This window comes from Poromitra crassiceps (genome assembly GCF_964638095.1).
Source record: "Poromitra crassiceps genome assembly, chromosome: 8".
Classification (NCBI taxonomy): Eukaryota; Metazoa; Chordata; class Actinopteri; order Beryciformes; family Melamphaidae; genus Poromitra; species Poromitra crassiceps.
Window position 1 is genome coordinate 28,664,684 of NC_139629.1, and position 21,947 is coordinate 28,686,630.

At 43.4% G+C, this 21,947-nt stretch overlaps 1 protein-coding gene across 1 annotated transcript; it reads right to left on the bottom strand.

Annotated features, from left to right (window-relative positions):
- On the bottom strand, window positions 1-21,059 carry vsig8a (V-set and immunoglobulin domain containing 8a). Its single transcript, XM_083641593.1, has 8 exons — window positions 21,048-21,059; window positions 20,741-20,796; window positions 19,034-19,209; window positions 17,146-17,350; window positions 7,009-7,149; window positions 6,108-6,236; window positions 4,570-4,714; window positions 1-611 (listed from the first exon to the last, which is right to left on the bottom strand). The coding sequence occupies exons 3-8, from the start codon at window positions 19,187-19,189 to the stop codon at window positions 410-412; spliced, it is 978 nt and encodes a 325-aa protein (XP_083497719.1). The 5' UTR covers window positions 19,190-19,209; window positions 20,741-20,796; window positions 21,048-21,059; the 3' UTR covers window positions 1-409.
- Between the last annotated feature and the right edge of the window lie 888 nt (window positions 21,060-21,947).

The following is a 21,947-nucleotide window of genomic DNA, read 5'->3' on the forward strand; positions in this document are numbered from 1 at the left end:
TTCCCATTAACACGAAATGCATTGTTATGGAAATGAGCACAGCTTTGCAGTACTATCGTCTTCACATTAAATAGTTTATGAACATCCACTTCATTACAGTACACAGTGACTTTCACCTGCATGTTGAATGAATCATAAAAAATGGTTATGCTTCCTACATTGTCTACTAGTAATGGGGGGGGGGGGGCACACCTATGTGACTAAGATTAAATTAAAGCAATTAAGTTGAACAATGCTATCAGAAAATCTTCGTACTGCACAGCTTTACAATTCAGGATCTAATTAGGCTCTGTGTAAAACTGCCAGTGCTCCAAACATTTTGAGTTTTGATTATCAGGAGACACTTTATACAGCCGATATTCAAACATTAAAATGAGAGCTAATTACTTGTCGGTCCAATGTAGTTGTGTCAAACGGCATGTCCAAACTTGCTGTCGTATTTGACAGGTGTGCATCCAGGGCTGTTTGTGGAGGGGGTGTATATGCGTCCTTCGTGAAAACCGCTTAGCTCCGTCTTGCCCACCTGACTGTATGTCACCCCTGGGTGCTGGCTAGCACAGCGACTTGTCACGCGACTGGTGGGACGGCTCTCAGGAGGCGGGGCATCCTCCCTGGAGGGAGTGAGAGATTGACAGGGTGAAAGGGACAAAAACGTTATATGATTTTCCCACAAAAGGACATTGTTTCAAGTGAAAAAGCTTAAATGCTCAAATAAATTGTCACAATGTATCAATGTATTCTCTACAACAGTTTGCAGGAAATAGAACCACTTGTTTTTGTAAAAGTCCATAGAACTTGATTGAATGGAATTGCCACTTCCTCTGAAATGGCTAGAGGGCTACCATAGAAAAGTGTGTGTGTGTGTGTGTGTGTGTGTGTGTGTGCGTGCGTGCGTGCGCGTGCATGTGCGTGTGTGTGTGTGTGTGTGGGGGGGGGGGGGGGTGGGTGTGGGTGTGGTGACCTCAGGGAAAATTGGAGACGCACACCCAACTTAAAGGAACACTCTGCCCATTTTCAACCAGCTTTGTATCATTAGAACATCAGTAGTATATCAGAAAACTGTAAACTGTTTTGAAGTCTGTCATTTAATTTGACAGTTATTGAGTGTTAAAGTGTGGACCAGTGACATCACTGGTCCACACTAACTCAAATTAATAACTCATTAACTCAAATCAACTCTCATCTCAATAACTGTCAAACTAGATGAATGATGAATAGTTTGACAGTTATTGAGAGTTGATTTGAGTTAATGAGTTATTAATTTGAGTTAACACTCAATAACTGTCAAATTAAATGACAGACTTCAAAACCGTTTACAGTTTTCTGATATACTACTGATGTTCTAATGATACAAAGCTGGTTGAAAATGGGCGGAGTGTTCCTTTAAGACCAGGTGACTGGGGATGGCTTGTGCAATTGGGCACAAAAACCGTGTCCCCGGTTGGTGAAAAGCTAATTTTGGGGTCAGTGGTTTAGTTTGATTATGGTTGTGAGTGCTAGAATCATAACAATGACCATCATTCAGTGATCCATGACATCCACAAACCACAATAAAATACTGAAAATATATCTTCTCTATTTAAACGGCACTGGTTCCTACTCATCCTCACTTTACATTGGTGAATGAGAGCCTTCTGTCCAGTGCTCTTGTACAGTTTCTGTACCAAAAGTAATGGGCTTGTTTTGGTTGCTTCTTACTTTGTGTATCTCTGATGTTCTCCTTCTCACATGGGGGCATGTTTGTATTTGTATTGACTAAATCAGATGCGCTGCCCGGTGGGGGAGGAAACTGAAAAATCCACACGCATAAAGCTCTGTTGTTGCTTGCCTAGTTGGAAGCTATTCTCAAGAATCCCTGCAGTGAATTGTCTCTGGTGCTGATTCCAACCTGCAAACGGCTCCAAGTTGAATCTGATCTTCTGTCAACATGGCTGCCAACATTCAAGCCTTGGAATCGACTTTGCATTCTGCATTATTATTATGATGACTTTGCTCTACTGGCTGGGATCATTCTGCTCATCTGTCAGACAGCCGCACATCTGATTGACTTCAAGATGTTCTGCTCCCGCAGCAGCTCAGGAGGACTGGGGATCTCTGCTGGTAGAGGGATTACATTTGCTACTGTTCAGCTGAAACAGCCAATAGTGTCTGTGCGGCTGTAGTCTGCGGGGCTGTAGTCTGTGCGGCTGTAGTCTGTGAGGCTGTAGTCTGAGGCTATATTATGTTCCTTGGATGTTTGCAGCCGTGCGCACAAGAACATCCACAAATGTAGAGAAATGGAAGCACAGAATGTCTTTGCAGTATTTGTTTTTCATGTTCTGCCAATTAATTTCATACTTTCAAAAAGATATCTTTGTCTCTTTCACAGACAGCAGAATGAAACATTTGCCTGCTGGATGGCCATAGTTTCTGATTTTAAACATTCGTCTGGCAATCTGTTATAGCTACTGTACCAGACTGGACTTGGCAAGAACGACCTTGAAACATAATTAATAGTTAATTTATCACTTTTGTACAATAGTCTGCTTGGGAATCCTTCCATATGTCTCGTCTTCAATGCACCAAAGAAAATAAAGAAACCAATGATAAGCCTCTTTCCCTCTTTCTAAATTTAAATAAACTAAACGTCCATATACGAGACTAGGTATGAAACTAGAACAACTGAAACTGAATCATATCCCTATAATATAATTTTATTCTTATGATTGTTTCTGTGGTGTGATCAATTATGTCATGATGAAGTTCATTCAGCAACTTTATATATAAAATATGTCCAGATTAACAATTATGCAACATGTTTTTTTTATCTATAAAAAAACAAAACAAAAAAGGAAAATCACTTATCTGCATGTGAAAAAAAATCAATAAAACATTTTCTTTAACCATTAAAGGTTTTCAGAGACTTTCTGACTTCCCCCCCCCTTATACTTAGTTACTTCCCATCTCTGGGTTTAGGCATGAGGAGTGATGATTGGTCAGGTTAAGATCAGGGTAAGAAAAAGTCCACAATGGACTATGTTTACTTGAAGGTTGATAAATGTTTTCACCGGCTGTGCAAGAGTGGAGTGTGTGGGAGGTTATTTGGAATTTTGTGAAAATATCAGTGTCAAATCGTGTCATTTAAAACTTTTATCCTGAAGTTATCAGAGTTCAACAGTGTGCAAAAGAAAAGTGGACTTTTGGCAAGTTTTACCAGTGAAGCCTGAGGCCTACATGGACAGGTTTTCTGAGTTGCCTTACAAAGCAACTAATTTGTATCTGTCTTCCTCTGACCGCTCGATTCCTAGGGTGGAGACTCTAGACTGACAGACAGGCAGACAGACACTGCCCACGCACCTAGGTGCCATCGGCTCGTACCAGGAAGGATTTATTACATCACTGATGAGATCACAATTGCTCGAGTGACATCACTGATGACATCACAATTGCTCGAGTGACATCACTAATGACATCACAATTGCTCGAGTGGCATCACTGTCATAATCGTGACTGACACCCCCACAGCAGACACCACAGCCAATTTTAACTTAATTCCATCTATAAATAACACAATGACAGAGTGTATGACAATTTTGCTCATGGTTTCACACATTTTCTGTAATAAAACATATAAAAGCAACAACCTTATCAGATGGAGGACCCTACAGGACTAAATCTAATCAAATGAGGGTCTGTGGTTTAATTTGTGTCCGTTTAGGGGTCGTTGACGTGAAAAGGTGGGAGTGGAGCGAGACTCACAACACAAGATTTGTTAAGCGATGCTTTGTGCTATGAAACTTTTCTGATTGTGTTTAAGGCGAAGACAAAAATAGCCGAGTGGGCAGACCGCAGATCCACACATCCGCTGCCAACTATGAAAGAGAAGAGACGAGATCAAACTGTCACTGTTTTCAGCAGTCCATCATTTTTAATTAGTCTTACTAGTTGAGTTTTGAGATGAAGCAGAAGGCAAAACTCTCTCAATTCCATCGTGCTGCTTGCATCCATATAATTGAAGAAAATCAGTGTGTTTCTAAACCGATCACATAAAACCTTGTATTTCCAAACTTTCTTGTGATTCTTTAATGCAAAATCCTTATTACATTGTAGATTAGTCCAATTGCATAAACGACCACCTGTCAACACTTTTGCTCTTATTTTTGTTTAGATAAACATTGATAAATGAAGACTATATATGCCAAACCTTTGCCATCATAGGTTGTGTTTTCCCCTTTTCAATCTTTTGTAATAAAGTCTGGCTTTCATCTTCTTTTATCTTAGTGGCTTTTATATGTTATTATTACTAGGAATCGTTTCCTAGGATGATGCGTCATGGCTGCAGTTATGGAAATTGCCGGCTCCGCGGGCTCCCAAAATCATGACTGACAGACAGACACCGCCCACCCACCTAGGCACCATCGGCTCATACTACATCACAGTTGGATGACATCACTGATGACATCACTTCCGTCACAAATCGTGACTGACACCGAGCCCACAGAGTCCACTTAGCCAATTGTAACTAAAAGTCGGCTACTAGTCCACTTCTCTAAGCACCATCTTCCCAGGCTGCCCTGCTGTATGACCTACTGTATCTCGTTGGAGACCTCCTTCTCATAGCGCGGCGGCCTGTCGCTCAGCTTGCAGACGAGAAGCCAGACGAAGAGCAGCAAGAGGATGAGGAGGAGCAGAGAACCCACGACGGTGCCGACTATCACCGCTGCTCTGTTCGGAGCTGGAAGATCAGTGTGGAGAACAAGGCATTAGTCTCTCTTCAGCACCCAGGCACTAAGGACAGCATTACTGTAACAATCAATAGACTGTATGTGATTCCTATCGTCTAGGACAGTGGTTCCCAAAATGGGGTACTTGAACCCTATAGGGTATGTGGAGGTAACACGAGGTACTTGAGAGAAAGGGGAAATGGAAAAATGTAAGAATAAATCATGAAATGAAATTTTATTATTGTTATTCAAAAGGTGGGTTATTCATCCATTGCATCATCCTATCCTATAATAAGAATGAGAGGTTTCTGTGTGTGTGAGTGAGCAGCTATGGCATTTTATGTGCGATCGGGCTGAATCTTTCAGGAAGTGTAAAGAACACCTGTGCAGGTGACCTAACGGAGCCGGATTCTTTAATTTGGTAATTAGGGCAGATTAATTGCCCTAATTACCTAATGATGTGATGTCACTCGAGCAACAAAGACATAATCTGCTGCTATGACTCATGGCATCGCTCACTGATGACATCATTGAGTGCTCGAATGACATCACTGGTGGCATCACCAATTCGTACATCAGTGATATCATCAGTGATTTATGATGAATTTGAGTGTGTCCCGGAGGCTTTGGAGAACACTGTCTTCCAGACCAGGTGGGTCTAACTCCCACGGGTCCACTAGTATGTTATAGTTTTCTCTTGCAGTTTTCTAAGCAAAATGTTCTAGTCGGGTAAAGGGGGTACTTGGGTTCAGCGAAAGGGGGTCCTGAAGCAAAAGAAGTTTTCACTGGTCTACGATCGTACACTGAACTGCAAAATGATCGACTCTCCCCCAAAGCCACAAACGGCTACGGTGTCAACAAGATGTAAAAGCTGGTCTGCTTCACAGAGAAAGACAGACATATTTTGAGGATCTACAGAGAGTTTGTTTGGAGCTGTATTCTATTGTAATGGTATTCTGAACCACTGCCCTACGGTGCCTCTCAGTCACCTTCAACCCTGTTCAAACATTCATTCCCTGTGAGGCGGCTCGGATGCTTCTCTGCTTTCTGGCTTTGGGATAGAAGTGTTCCCAATTATTTAATAGACTGTCCTAGTTTAAAAGCAGTGCTTCTCAACCTTTTTGGCTTGTGAGCACTTAAAACGATGCAAAGCCTGCATATGGAAATGATTTCCCTTTTCATGTTATTTCATTTCATTAACTATCAGAGGAGGCCTACAGGTTGAAAACAAATCAAACTATTTCAGAGAAGAAGAAAAAGTGTGTGTGTGTGTGTGTGTGTGTGTGTGTGTGTGTGTGTGTGTGTGTGTGTGTGTGTGTGTGTGTGTGTGTGTGTGTGTGTGTGTGTGTGTGTGTGTGTGTGTGTGTGTGTGTGTGTGTGTGGTCAGACATGTTCTGTCCTTACGTTTGTTGGCTCTCAGATTGACTCTGCATTGTTCGGCTCCAACAGCATTGGAAGCTTCACAGAGATAAATCCCTGCAAAGCTCTGTGAGTGGTTACCAATCAGCAGCTCTCCACTCACACTGTCTGAGTCTGGGGAGGACAGACAGACAGAGTCAGAGGAGGACAAACAGACAGACACTGTCAGAGGAGGACAAACAGACAGAGTCAGAGGAGGACAGACAGACAGACACTGTCTGAGGAGGACAGACACTGTCAGTCAGACAGACAGACAGACAGACAGACAGACAGACAGACAGACAGACAGACAGACAGACACCTTCTAAGAAGGACAGACAGACACTCTCAGAGGAGGACAGGCAGACACTGTCAGACAGACAATGTCTAAGGAGGACCGACAGACACTGTCTGAGGAGGACAGGCAGACACTGTCAGACAGACAATGTCTAAGGAGGACCGACAGACACTCTCAGAGGAGGACAGGCAGACACTGTCAGACAGACAATGTCTAAGGAGGACCGACACTGTCAGACAGACAGACACTGTCTGAGGAGGACAGACAGACACTGTCTGAGGAGGACAGACAGACACTGTCAGAGGAGGACAGACAGACAGACACTGTCAGAGGAGGACAGACAGGAGGGAGGGAGACATCAGATGAAGATGCTGTGTGCTCCCATAGAAAGATTTAGTTGAGACATCAGAGAATCACATTGGTGTTGAGGTTTGTGTTCAAGCAGCATCACATGAGCCCCACACACACACACACACACACACACACACACACACACACACACACACACATACACACACACACACACACCCCACACACACACACACACACACACACACACTGCTCTTTGATGTGCAGTAGCACGCTGATGTCAGCAGAGGTCACACTTACTCTGTGTGGCTGCAGAAGACATGGGGCCTCTCCACGTGTACGTTAGGGGAGTGGAGCCTTGTGCAGACTTACAATGCAAGGAGACAGCTTCCCCCACCATCTCTCCTCCCTCCACCCAGCACTTAGGCACGGAGGGCTTTGCTGAAATCACATCACATCAATGGATCATGTCGCACTGCAATGTTCATTCCATTCATCCAAAACAGAATAGCTTCATTCTCTATAGCAATACGAAGAAAACGCGTAAGAATGAGTTACTGTGGTAACACATCAACATAAATGAATGGCTCCCACTATCTGATGCTTTTTGGATTTCAACGATCAGAAAAAAAGGAAATCATAAAAATGAAATTGTGCAATTACAGATTTTTTTTTTTTTACAGTAACCTCGTATTGAACTCAAGACGTTATTCAAAACAATAATGACAGTTCACAGAGTTATATTGTTAGCTGTGCACTGTGCACATATACATTTGACATGTCCTTCGCATTTAGGCTATATTACATACATCTTGGCTAAAAAGTTAAATCAAACATATTCTGAGAATATGAGAAAATGAGTTATATAAAATACATTGTTGGTTCACAGACCCTACAGTATCTCAGGGTGCAGGATGGCTCAGGCACCTGTCCCTTTGCTCCTTGAAGTGCCCTTTTTGTCCACAGCTAATTTGACTGTGGAAGGTGTGAAGAGCCTGGCTATTCACACCTATTCACACCTGTAGCTAGGCTCCTCCCATATGAAGAGCCTGGCTATTCACACCTATTCACACCTGTAGCTAGGCTCCTCCCATATGAAGAGCCTGGCTATTCACACCTTTCACACCTGCAGCTAGGCTCCTCCCATATGAAGAGCCTGGCTATTCACACCTATTCACACCTGTAGCTAGGCTCCTCCCATATGAAGAGCCTGGCTATTCACACCTATTCACACCTGTAGCTAGGCTCCTCCCATATGAAGAGCCTGGCTATTCACCTTCCACACCTGCAGCTAGGCTCCTCCCATATGAAGAGCCTGGCTATTCACACCTATTCACACCTGTAGCTAGGCTCCTCCCATATGAAGAGCCTGGCTATTCACACCTTTCACACCTGCAGCTAGGCTCCTCCCATATGAAGAGCCTGGCTATTCACACCTTCCACACCTGCAGCTAGGCTCCTCCCATATGAAGAGCCTGGCTATTCACACCTTTCACACCTGCAGCTAGGCTCCTCCCATATGAAGAGCCTGGCTATTCATACCTTTCACACCTGCAGCTAGGCTCCTCCCATATGAAGAGCCTGGCTATTCACACCTTCCACACCTGCAGCTAGGCTCCTCCCATATGAAGAGCCTGGCTATTCACACCTATTCACACCTGCAGCTAGGCTCCTCCCATATGAAGAGCCTGGCTATTCATATGGGAGGAGCCTAGCTGCAGACATTGAACAGTTATTTGTTAGTGATCAGTACAGTAGCACACAGGGGAGCTGCTGGTTATAAGAATGGGGGCGGTTTCATCTGAGAGTGAAAAACCCCAGAATAAACACTGAGCTGATCTCCAAACCTAAAGCTCTCTTAGTATCTCCATAGATCAAAAGTCAAAAGAAAGGGCCTCTGCAGTTTCTGCTGCAAATGCTCATAATCCAAACTGTAGCCCTCTGACACGGGAATATGCGTGTTAACTTGGAAGATGGGCTAATGGAAATCATGGACATTGATGTGAAATGTTAAGTTACTGGCATGTTATTAATGTTTCCTCCTCGCTGATTCAGACTCTGATTGTGAAAAACAACAGAATTGCTGGTCTATCGAGAGAGTTACTCTTAAATGTTCCATGGCCCATTTTAAAGTCAACATTATGAATTGAACTAAACATACTAAAAAGGGAAATGAATGTAAGCGGCTTAGCAGTTTAGAGGTGTGGAGAACCACCTGAGAGATTTATGACATTTCTAAGACTGGCGAGGTTTCATGTGAGTGATATTTGATTAACTTGATCTTTTAGAATCCCAAAGTGCTGTTTAGCATCATCGATTAGTTTCAGTCAAGCTGTGAACAGTCCAATAAAATCAACCTGTAACACTGAAGAATGTCAGGAGTTTCTCCAAGAACATCCAGAGATCAGACATCAGATTAGTCCTACTGATAACGACATAACCGTTACCTTTTGTTACACACCACCTTAAGCTCCTTTAAAAGCAACTGTGCAGATACTCTGATGGATAGCAACATGCTCCTCCTGCCATTTTGATTTAGCCTTAACCAGACAACTGAAAGAGGTTTCCCAAACTGCCCAAATCTGAACAAGCAGAGACCTCAAAGCTCTGATTCTTCATTAAAGTGCAAGAGAAAATTGGGGGCAATGTCATCTGATTCAATGTGATCTGATTCAATGTGATCTGATTCAATGTCATCTGATTCAATGGAATTGTTCAAACAAATTCCATTGGATTAGAATTAGCGACATCAAGTGGCTAATTAAGATAGAGGTGGGCAAACTGTCTGCAGTGACTCATTAGAAATCCAATCTCCTCCATCAGCCTTTGGACAACCTCATACTTCAAAGCTGTCATTTTTCATTCAACTGCAAGAGAAATTGGGCACTTAGAACAGATATTTGACTTTTTTAAGGAGCCATGATTCTTCTCAGCAGTATATAATGAGATCGAGATATGACTGACAAACAGCCTTCTTAGAAAAGCACAAGCACTGGCCAATGCTTGGTTTTACAGTAGCTCCCATGACATCATCGTGCCATCATCATGACATCACTGTGCCATGATCTGAGAAAAGTGACCACTACTTTTCCCATTAAGATAAATCAAAACAGTGGCATCACGCTAACTCCTTCACCTACCTTTCAGATGGACTGTTCTTTGTTGATCTGGACCACTTAATTCTCCATAAAGCTACATGCTTTTTCTGCCCTCTGCTTTAGCCTATAATTTCTGTGGAATACTTGTCAGTTTATAAATGTATGAATGTGTCGGCTACTTCCAGTTTAAATGTGAACAAATGTGTGATTTTCTCTGTGTCATCCTATGTAATTATGACTCCATGCATGTCTATGACTGGAGCTACACTAATGATATGATGGAAATGTTTGATCCTAACTTGTTTAACTTTGAAGAGAATGTAAATATGACTCAAGTCAAGTCAAGTCAAATTTTATTTATATAGCACCTTTCATACACAAAGGCAATTCAAGGTGCTTTACATAAAAATAATCGAAAAAACAAGCAGCAAAGCAATGCACATATAAAAAACACATAAAAAACACAGCCGACAGTTTTAGTTAAAATATATACTCAAATTAACAAACATGAAACATTATTTCTGTTTTAAATAAGTTACAAGGCACTCTTCAGTATTATTATTACATGTACAGTCCATTTGTTGGAAATGTACAGGAAAAATCTTTTTAAAATTACAGGCCGAGAGAGGCAGTAGTTTAGTAGCAGTTAAAAGCAAGAGTAAACATAAAGGTCTTTAGCTTGGATTTAAAAATAGGCAGAGTAGGGGCAGATCTAATGTGTTCAGGGAGTTTGTTCCAGTTATGAGAGGCATAGTGGGAGAACGCGGCTTCACCATGTTTAGATTTGGTCCTTGGGACAATTAGTAGACCAGTGCCTGAAGATCTCAGGGATCTGGATGGTTCATAGTGTAGAAGCATTTCAGAGATGTAGTGTGGGCCTGACCCGTTGAGAGATTTGTAAACTATTAGCAGAATTTTAAAGTCTATTCTAAGATTTACTGGCAGCCAATGCAGGGATTTGAGAACTGGTGTAATGTGTTCAGCTTTCTTGGTTCTTGTTAGAACTCTAGCAGCCGCATTCTGAATGAGCTGAAGTTGTTTAACAGCTTTTTTGGGAAGACCATTGAAAAGACTGTTGCAGTAGTCTAGCCTGCTAGAAATGAAAGCATGAATTAGTTTTTCAAGATCTTGTTTGGACATATAGCCTCTAATCCTTGCTATATTTTTTAGATGATAGAAGGCAGATTTTCTTATAAGCTTGATGTGGGAGTTGAAATTTAGATCAGAGTCAATAATAATGCCAAGATTTTTTACCTGGTCCTTTGGCTTCAGAGATAGGGATTCGAGGTGAGCAGTAACTTTGAGCCTATCTTCTTTTTTGCCGAAGACAATTATCTCTGTTTTGTCTTTATTAAGTTGGAGAAAATTCTGGCACATCCAATCATTAATTTGCGCAAGGCACTGACACAGTGACTCTATGGGGGCATAGTCATCCGATGAGAGGGCTATGTAGAGTTGGGTGTCATCTGCATAGCTATGATAAGCTATTTTGTTTTTTTGCATAATTAGGCCCAGAGAGAGCATATAAAGGTTAAACAGGACAGGACCTAAAATTGATCCTTGGGGTACCCCACATGTCATTTTGGTTTGGTCAGATGTGTAGTTGCCAATGGAGACAAAGTAGTTCCTGTCTTGCAGATAAGATCTGAACCACTCTAGGACCGTGCCGGAAAGCCCGACCCAGTTTTCCAGTCTGTCCAATAGAATTTCGTGGTCAACCGTATCAAAGGCAGCGCTGAGGTCTAGTAACACTAAGATTGAGATTTTACCTGAATCAGTGTTCATTCGGATGTCATTTATAACTCTGATAAGCGCAGTTTCGGTGCTATGATGGGGTCGGAAGCCTGATTGGAAAGGATCTAGGAGGTCATTGGAGGATAGAAAGGTATTGAGTTGTTGGTAGACAGTTTTTTCGAGTATTTTGCTAATAAAGGGAAGATTTGATATTGGTCTGTAATTGCTGATTATAGAGGGGTCGAGGCTACGCTTCTTTAGCAAGGGCTTAACAACTGCAGTTTTTAGAGATTTTGGGAAAATGCCTGTAAGAAGAGAGGTATTAATTATCTTCAGTATGTCGGTCGCCAGGCAACTGTAGACATTTTTTAGAAAGCTTGTTGGCAGGGTGTCTAGGCAACACGATGAGGATTTAAGGCCTCGTATCGTTTCTTCTAGTTTCTTGTGGTCAATGACATTGAACTGAGTCATGTTAATTAAGCACCTATTCTGTGGGTGCGGCGGAGCCACATTTGTTCTTGATGTGGAAATAGTTAGTCTGATATTTATAATTTTATCCCTAAAGAAGGTCGCAAATTCATTGCATTTGACATTGGATAGAAGATCAGGGGCAATTTGTGGGGGGGGGTTTGTCAGCCTGTCAACAGTGGCAAAAAGAGTGCGAGCGTCATTGGTGTTTTTGCTGATAATGTCGGAGAAGAAGAATTTTCTGGAATTTTTTAGTTCCTGGTTGTAGGAGTGAAGACTATTTTTATAGATGTCATAATCGATGTGAAGTTTAGTTTTCCGCCATTTGCGCTCGGCTTTCCTACAATCTCTTTTTTTGTTATTTACAGAGGGAGCGTTTCTCCATGGTGCTTTTTTCTTACCGGAGATTAGTTTAGATCTAATGGGAGCTACAGCATCAATAGCCTTTAGGGTTTTAGAATTGAAGTTATCTAGGAGATCATTGACAGAGGCTGAGGAGAGGGAAGGGGCCAGCGAGAAAGCCTCCATGAACCGTGTGCTAGTACTCTCGTTGATGTAACGCTTTTTGATGGTTTTTGACCGAGTAAGAGCGATAGGGGTGATCTTGAGTTCAAGAAAAATACAGAGATGGTCGGACAGAGCAACATCACTAGCTGAAAGAAACGATGACTCAAAGCCCTTGGTGATAAATAAATCTAGGGTATGGCCTCGATTGTGAGTGGGCCCAGAGACATGTTGTAACAGGTCAAAAGTGTCAAGGAGGTTATTCAATTATTTGGCATTATTATCATTGGGGTTGTCAATATGAATATTAAAATCTCCTGCAATAGTTAAACAGTCATGTTCTATGGAGATTATAGAAAGGAGTTCTGAAAATTCATCAAAAAAAACTACTAGAGTACTTAGGTGGTCTGTATATAATCAGTAGTAAAATAGAGGGAGAGCACTTCAGAACAGCGGCCAGATATTCAAATGATGAAAAGTCGCCAAACGATACCTGCTTGCATTGAAAAGCATCAGAGAAAATAATAGCTACTCCTCCCCCTTTCTTACCGACTCTGGGGGCGTCAATGTAGTTAAAGTTAGGTGGGGCTGACTCATTAAGAACATATTCCCTGTTGTTTAGATCAAGCCAGGTCTCTGTGAGGAACATGAGGTCCAGTTTATGACTCGTAATCAGATCGTTTATTAGAAGCGACTTGCTTACAAGTGACCTAATATTTAGCAGTGCAGCCTTGATAGCTGCACTGCTAGGTTGAATTTGTAAATGCTTTTCAGAGTGTCCCTGGAGAACAGATACTAGGCTTGGTCCTGGAACAGGACGTGCTGAGAGATAATCTTTGTTTGTTCTGTAGCTAATCAGGGTGGGGATAGTTAGACATCTGATCGTTTCATGATCCTCTGTGACCTTGTTTTTGGGGCAGAAAATGCTTTTTTCTTCAGTTTTCCCCTTTGGGGCGGGCAGGGAGATTGAGGGAAGGGTGAGCGGGTGGGAGGGGGAGGTGGTTTTGAGGGTGGGGGGTCGGAACAAGGAGGTCTTGGGGGTGGGGAGGAGCGAGGGGGTCTTTGGGGTGGGGAGGAGCAGGGGGTGCTGGAGCGAGGGGGTCTTTGGGATGGGGGGGGGCGAGGAGGGGGAGATGTTGAGGGTGGGGAGGAGCAGGGGGCGCTGGCTATTCTGGCGTGAGTCTGTTCAGCCAGTGTGTTCATGACAGATGGAGAGGGCTGATTAGCCAGTTCTTTTAGGCCAGGAGTCTGTTCGGCCAGTGTGTTCATGACAGATGGAGAGGGCTGATTAGCCAGTTCTATTAGGCCAGGCGGAGGGGTGCACTGCAGGCTAGCTAGTCCAGCGTCAGCCCGCTCAAACAGTTTGTTGGAGGTGCGGAGCGGGCTAGCTAGACTAACATTAACCTCCTCAATTAGCTTGTTCATGCCAGCTGAGAATGGCAGTAGGTGGAGGGAGGGGGAAAGGGAGGAGGGCGATGAGAGGGAGGTGGAGGAGTGGAGGGGGGGGGAAAATGAGGTCTCCAAGGAAACAGCTGGGGGGGCGTCGCTCCCCGCCAGGTAAACACCTGGGGGGGCGTCGCTCTCCGCCGGGTCATCAGGCCGTTGAGCTGCGGTGGGGGGCGAGAAGAGGGAGGTGGGAGAGTGGAGGGGAGGGGGAAAGAGTGGGGAAGGGGGGGTGGAGGAGAAAGGGGGGGTGGAAGAGAGGAGGGGAGGGGAGAAGATGAAGTCGTCGTCGTTTGGTGGAGCGTTGACCAGTTGAGCCACGGCGTCGACCTGTAGAGCCAGGACAGCGGCTGCCGGATGTGTGGCGTTGGTCAGTTGGGCCGGGGCGGCGGCAGGAGGTGGGGCGTCTTTGGTCAGTTGGGCCGGGGCGGCGGCAGGAGGTGGGGCGGCGACCTGTAGAGCCGGAGGTGTGGCGACTGCCGGAGGTGTGGCGTCATTGGTCAGTTGGGCAGGGTCGGCAGCTGGGCCGGAAGCTGCGTCGATCTGAGCATGGTCAGTGGCTGCAGGTGGAGCAGGGCTGGAGGAGAGCTCTGTGGCCGCTGCGTCAGGCTGTCTGTCTTGGGGAGGCTTTAGAGGGATCTTGACCTTGTAATAGTCCACCGTGTATAGTAGATTAGAACTCAGTAAAGCCTCGCCAGCACTATTGAGATAGCGCCCGTCCGTAGTGAAGAGGTGCTCACGCTGCCAGAACAAATTAAAATTCTCAATAAAGTTTACTTTATGTAGTGGGCAGGCGGTGGAAAGCCATGAGCTTAGGCCTAGTAGTCTGCTGAAGCGGTTCGTGCCCTGAGATGGACCACTGATAAAAGCCTCAATGTTTAGAGAGGCTAGCATATTCAGCAGATTGGTAAAATCAGATTTAAGTTTCTCTGATTCTTGCTTATAAATAACATTTTTTCCAATGTGCAGGATCACCCTTGTCACAGCTTTGTGAGATGTAAGTAGCTCTGTGATTTTTCCTGTTATGTCAGAGATTGCGTCTTGAGGGAAGCAGTATGTTTTGGAGTTTCTCCAACTCCTGATGTTTTTCACTGTATAATCTCCTACTCCTACTATCAGGGTTGTTATGGCTTGAGTGTCCTTGGGCTTTGAGACAGTGTTTCTTCCCTGAGGCCTTGTGCTAGCGCTAGCCTGATTTTCCCTCTCATGGAGCTGGGCAGCTATGTCAGCTGGAGGTGATCGAAGCAGGCCAAAACGATTCTCAAGTTGCAATTCCATTAGCGGAGGAGGGGGGGCTGTTCCTCCTCTCGTGACAGTAGTCCATGACCGCTCGTTTTGGTGTTTGTGGTTAAGCAGTTGACGACCCTCATCTCTCGTGCGGAGAGCCCGTGTCAGGCCATTAGCTTGCCGAGCCGAGCACCGCAGGCTGGAATTTAGGGAGGGCCAGCCTGTTGCTGAGCTGATTTCTGGGTTTTGTGGAGTAGTTGTGGATTCGGAAATCACTAATCTCTTTGGGATATGTCTTTGTTTATGCTTCGGGCTCGCAGTTTGGTTAGCGATGTTAGCACGGGCTTTCTCCGGAGCTGGCAGGCTAGCCGCATCAGCTAGCTCTAGGTTGGTAGCCATAGCAGTTTGACTCGGTAGCAGTGAGTCAGCATCCCTGAGAGCTAATGATAATGTACTCACGTTGCTCGTGACATTCCGTGCAATTTGACTCGATGGCAGTGAGTTATTTGAGAGATGAAATATCGTTGTTTCCAGTACGGCAATCCTTTGAAGATGATCACAGCAGCTTATATGAGGCATATTGTCCGACAGTCTCTGGAGTGCTAGGCTATGCTAGGCTATACTTAGCCTGGGTGAGCTCCGAAAGTGCTGTTAGTGGTGATTCCATAAAAATAGGTTAACGATTCAAAATGAAAGATCGTTACTAAAAGTGGCGTAGTAGTAAAATCAGGGGGATAAAAGAAAAAAGAAAGTTTCGTAGTTAAAAAGCAAAAAGCTGGCAGAGAAGCAGGAGCAAGCAGAGAGGCGACTGTTTCTCTATCGGCAGCAAGGAGGAAGTCCTTGTGTCGGTTGTGTTTTGAAATAGCAATATTATATATTATTATATATGCATTATATATATATAAATCTTATTGCATTTTGCTGAACTAGATACGGTGAAAACTGACAATGTTAGCAGACAATGTTTCTAACTGGCATGTTTGTGTTTGGGAATGTTATCTACTCCAGGTAGAATAGATGATACAATAAGACAGACAAACAGACACACAGACACACAGACGGATTGAGACAGACAAACAGACAGACACACACACAGACACACAGACACACAGACGGATTGAGACAGACAGACAGACAGACACACACGCAGACACACAGACAGACACACAGACGGATTGAGACAGACAGACAGACAGACACACACGCAGACACACAGACAGACACACAGACGGATTGAGACAGACAGACAGACAGACACAGACAGACGGATTGAGACAGACAGACAGACAGACAGACACAGAGACAGACACAGACAGACAGACAGACAGACAGACAGACAGACAGACAGACACACAGACGGATTGAGACAGACAGACAGACAGACACAGACAGACGGATTGAGACAGACAGACAGACAGACAGACACAGAGACAGACACAGACAGACAGACAGACACAGAGACAGACACAGACAGACAGACAGACAGACAGACACAGAGACAGACACAGACAGACAGACAGACAGACAGACAGACAGACAGACAGATGGATTGAGATAAACAGACAGACAGGGACACGGTAAAGAGAGAGAGAGATAATAAATTATGTTCTCTGAGGAGATAAACGCATTTACTTCTAAATTTGCTTTGTGGCAGATGGTGTGTGGAAAAATCAGAGCCATTAGATGAGTCCGTAAAGGGACTTTTGGTGATTTAGCTGAGATTGTTTTGTGCCATAGTGGCCTTATTGTGCCATCCTGCATCCTGCATCCTGCATCCTGCATCCTGCATCCTGCATCCTGCAGCGTGGCGAGGCAGCATCAGCATCTGACGCCTCGTCAAGACCCCTGACCTCTGACCTCTGCTTTTCACAGCGAGATCAATGCGCTTCCTGCAAGTGTTCTCCCACATAAATAATGCAGCCCGCTGACATGTGCCACCCCGAGGTTGTAACCTGAAGCTTACCCATTACCACCAGCGACACCTTCCGCATGTCCACGCCAGGTGACTTCTTGACTTTGCACTGGTAGGTGGCACTGTGGGCAGGCGACAGGTGAGCGATGGAGAGCGAGGCGTCGCCCATCGAGGGGTCGCCGGCGGTGAAGTCGAGCCCGTCTGCGAGGGCGCGGTCGGCGTGGATGTACTTTGTTCCGCCCGTGTACGACATGAGCTGAAACGTACAGAAAGACGACACTAAGGACTTTACTCAGTGGTGGACAAAGTACAATAGCAATACCAGAGTGGAAAAATACTAAACTAAAACGTTTAGTCAAGAGTATAAACGTATCGGCAGTAAAATGCACGTATCATAAGTAAAAGTCCTCGTTCTGAAGAACAGTCCGGACTGTTAATTTTGAGATGCACTAAACTATTAACCCTTTGATACCCGCTTTGAAAAAATAGCCACCCGAAAAAAATTCCGCTTTGCATCAGGTATCAATGGGTAAAAATACTCAAGTAAAGTGCCAGTACGTCAAAATTGTACTGTACAGTCCTTGAGTAAATGTACTTAGTTACTTTCTGCCTCTGCCTTTAATTGGTGTTAATAATGAAAGGTTGTAGTTAGGATATCTTCATAAGGCAGTGCAGTGGATAGCTGACAGCGATTACAACACTTCAACAGAAGTTGGTCCATCCTCAGCTGTGCTAAAATGTCTCCTGCCTCAGGGCAGAGATGAGGAGTTCCATAACAAAAAATCCATCCATCCAACACTTGACTGCTAATGACTCATTTAATTTAAAAGCCAAATTGGAGAAACGACTAATTCCTGGGAAATTAAGGTGCAGTAGTTCATCCATAATCTCCTGCCTGCCCGCCCCGCACTGAATCCTGATTCAAACGGGCCGAGGCATAAGCACACAGCAGCCGAGGTTAATCGCTCTGAAGAGCTCCCAAATTTGAATAGAGTGAATCTCTTAAAGTTCCCTGTCCCTGTCATTAAGGTTTGTACAGCACGGGTCACCAGAGTAAGGGCACTTAGTGTCCTGGAGACATTCCTAACCTTTTCCTTTAGCTGCATGTCTAAATCCCAATTGACTCAATCAGGAACTTGCCTTCAGAGGGTGGATGGTCTAAGCTGAATCCTGCGATACCATCACAGTACTTTTAGCCCTTCCATAGGCCAACAATAATAATACCATTTGCCAGAACATTTTATTTGGATAGTCCAATGTTGACATTCAACCAGAGCTGGAAAGTAACTAAGGACTAACTAAGTACTTTCTGCATTTACTTAAGCACTGTATTTAATTCCAATTTTGAGATACTGACACTTGAGTATGTCTATTTTGTGAGACTTTACTTTTCCTCCTCATTTCAGAGGGAAATATTCTACTTTTTACTACACTTATCAGACAGATGGAGTTACTTCTAGTAGTTTGCAGAACAAGGTTTACATGCAAATAGAGGGGGGGGGGGGGGGGGGGGCTCAGGGTGAGATAGCGTGATCCTCCCACGCACTACATCCTGCTGGTGGGTGAAACTCCTGGCTGTCACTTGCAAAGAAGCAGCATGGCGACTGCACATGTATCAGAGGAAGCATGTGCATATGGCATATGGCTCTCCCCAGATCGGCAGGGGGGGTGGAACAACGACCGGGACTGGGGACAGGGAATTGACTAAGTTTGTGGGGGAAGAAAAAAAAAGAAAAAAAAGAATAAGAAAATAATAATAATAATAATAATAATAATAATAATAATAATAATAATAATAATAATAATAATAATCTGTGTATCATCTGAAACTAGTAGACTGTTAGTGACACATTACAGGCACTTGACAGGAAGTTAAGTGTCAACATTGCACTAAGTAAAGTGTGAGCCATATATGCAGTGTAGTCGCTGTGGCTCTCACCAGCTGGTCTATCTGGGTGGTGTCTGGGCTGACCACAGACCATTCGATATCCAGCTCTCCAGTGTCTGCGGGGCTGGGTGTGTAGGTGCAGCCCAGACTCACGCTCTCTCCCTCCGCCCTCTGCACCGTCTGGGGGCCTGTGGCTGTCAGCTGCATCCCTCTGGTGCGTCCCAGTTCTTTAGAGATTCACACAGAGTTTTCAAATTCATTCAACTCATACTGAATTAAGACATGCATCCACCCATTTCCCTTATTTCAGCACCCTCGGATAAGTCATATTCAATATTCACAATATACAAATATTCACATCCCCTGTGTCCGTTTTTTTCACTTGGAATCGATTCAGATTTGTCATCAGTATTAAAGATATGCAATATCATTTTTGATTTCACTTATATAGGCCAAGGCTAGATAAAACAAAAACAAAAAAAATGTCAATGGAGAACTGGCTACGTGGCTAGTAGGAATATAGCAATATAGTCTACAAAGTTCAAATACATCCTAAATGACATAGAGGGTGGCGAATTCAACATTTAAATCCAAAGAGCTCAGAAAGCAATCCTCCTCTAATAAGAGAGGAGCAGGTCAGGGGCCAAGCTAAAATAACTTAAGCAAAGCGTAGACAGCCCTTTAATGGGTCTGTCTCAAGGCTCTCTGTAATTTAAGCTCGCCAGGAGAGACCAGCGCGTTTCGTTTTAATAAATACTTCTGCAATCACTTCCATGAAGAGAGAGAGAGAGAGAGAGAGAGAGAGAGAGAGAGAGAGAGAGAGAGAGAGAGAGAGAGAGAGAGAGAGAGCAGAATATAATGAAAGCCCTGTTTGCCTCATTTAGTTTGCACCTTAGGGACAGATATGAAAAACAATTCCTGAGAGCGCACACGGTATTTTCCACAAAGATCTTTTTTTAACCATATAGACTAAGTGCCCAAATAATGAAGCCGACTCAGCTTTACTTTGTTTACAAGGTGTTGTGTATGGCCTGGAAGAAAGGCAGTCATCAATTAAAATAATACTTATTTATATTTAATGTGGGCTATAATGTTCTTTTCCTACTTTGCACTGTTCCACATTTGTTTTAAGGAAAGGCATCGTAATAGCCTATATATAAAAAAAGCCTCACGCTCACGTTTTTATTAATGCACATGGCGTACAACGGTTCCAGAGCATAATGTGAGTCCATAAAGTTCAAGCAGAATAATACTAGAAGGAGCCGTTACTTTGTTGCTAAAGAGTTGCTGAAAACAGTTTGGCACATGTTGTTTCAGGAGTCTAATAGAAAGAGCCACAGCTCATCAGCTGAAACCCCTGGATGGAACATTAAAGACAACAGTGATGATCTGGAAGCAAACTCGCATCCTGATTGGCCGACGAGCGCCATGGCAACAACACACAGGGTCATACCTCTGAGGGCTATTGTTCAGCAGTGTTGAACAGCAACACGACGTAGATGCAGCCATCAATAAAAAGAACACCCTTATCCTTATTTACAAGATATTATATTCCAGCCAGAAACGTTGCTGCACTAATGCTTTCTTTGTGGAATTGTGAGTACTAAACAACAAAGTGGTGTTTGAATGTGTGCATGCTTGTGTGTGTGTGTGTGTGTGTGTGTGTGTGTGTGCTTGTGTGTGTGTGTGTGCGTTTGCTTGTGTGTGTGTGTGTGTGTGTGTGTGTGTGCGTGCGTGCGTGTGCGTTCATAGCCTTACCTGTACTTAAGAGACCTGCAGTGCATAACACAAAAACAGACAGCCAGGGACGGCATCTAAGAAACACACATTAATTCAATGGAGTGTACTTTAGAGCAGGTGTAAACTATTTGGAAAAGCATAGTTTATTATAAGCAGTAGACAAAATTATTTCATTTATGCTATGTTGAATTTCTTTCAACTGGTAATAATGATTAGAAAATGGTTAAGCTTTTATTCAAATATTTGAATCATACTGACAAATAAAGTTAAACAAGACAAGAGCAGATTCTACATAGAAAATCCATGTGAAAGTTGCTTATAATACCTGAGCGCAGGTGTTACATCCATAAGTGTGGCCATGCAGTGCGCTGGATCAAGCAGCATTGTGTTGACTGGCTGCTGCTCCTGCTGCTCTCATTAACTCGGCTTCTCCTTTACTTCCTCCTCATTAGCATAAAGCCTTCCCATTGGCTGAGCGTTCCACCTGTTTTACCTGTTCACTGGTATTGTTTGTCATTGAGATGTTAATCTGTTGACACTGCTGATCATCCAACTCTTCCAAATATCTCCTACCATTAAATACCACTAATACTACAGTATGTACTAGTACTATGTTTTATACAACAGCATGTTTGCACCTATGCATTTGCGTGTTTTCATGTACAGTATATATGTGTGTATTTGCATTATGTATGTGTACATGTATAGTTACCTACATATACATGTACCTAGAGTAGGTATGTTTGTTTGTTTGTTTGTTTGTATGTGTGTATGCATGTATACATACATATTTATATGTATATTTTATTATTTTTATTTAGTTACCTTTCATTTTTCACTAAAAGGTGCTAAATAAATAATGTACTTACTATTACTTATATTGCACTTCTAAAATATTGCAAGATAAACAATAAGGAAAACAATACAAATTCCAGACAATGAAAAACAAGATATAAAATAATAAAATATACACTATGAAACCTAATGACATGGAAACCAATCTGAAAAAAAAAGTGTTCTAAGAAGTGAATGTCTAAGCAGTATCAAGGAGGAGCACACATCCAGGATGTGTTTATGCAGATGAGGTGGTTGAAGTCATGTGCTGATGTGTTTAGTGTTGCAAAGTACTGAAGGAGAAACTATTGGCTTTGTCTAACAGTTCATTATTATTTATCCCATTGATACCTGATGCAGCATTTGTGGGTGTATCCCTTTAAGACCGCGA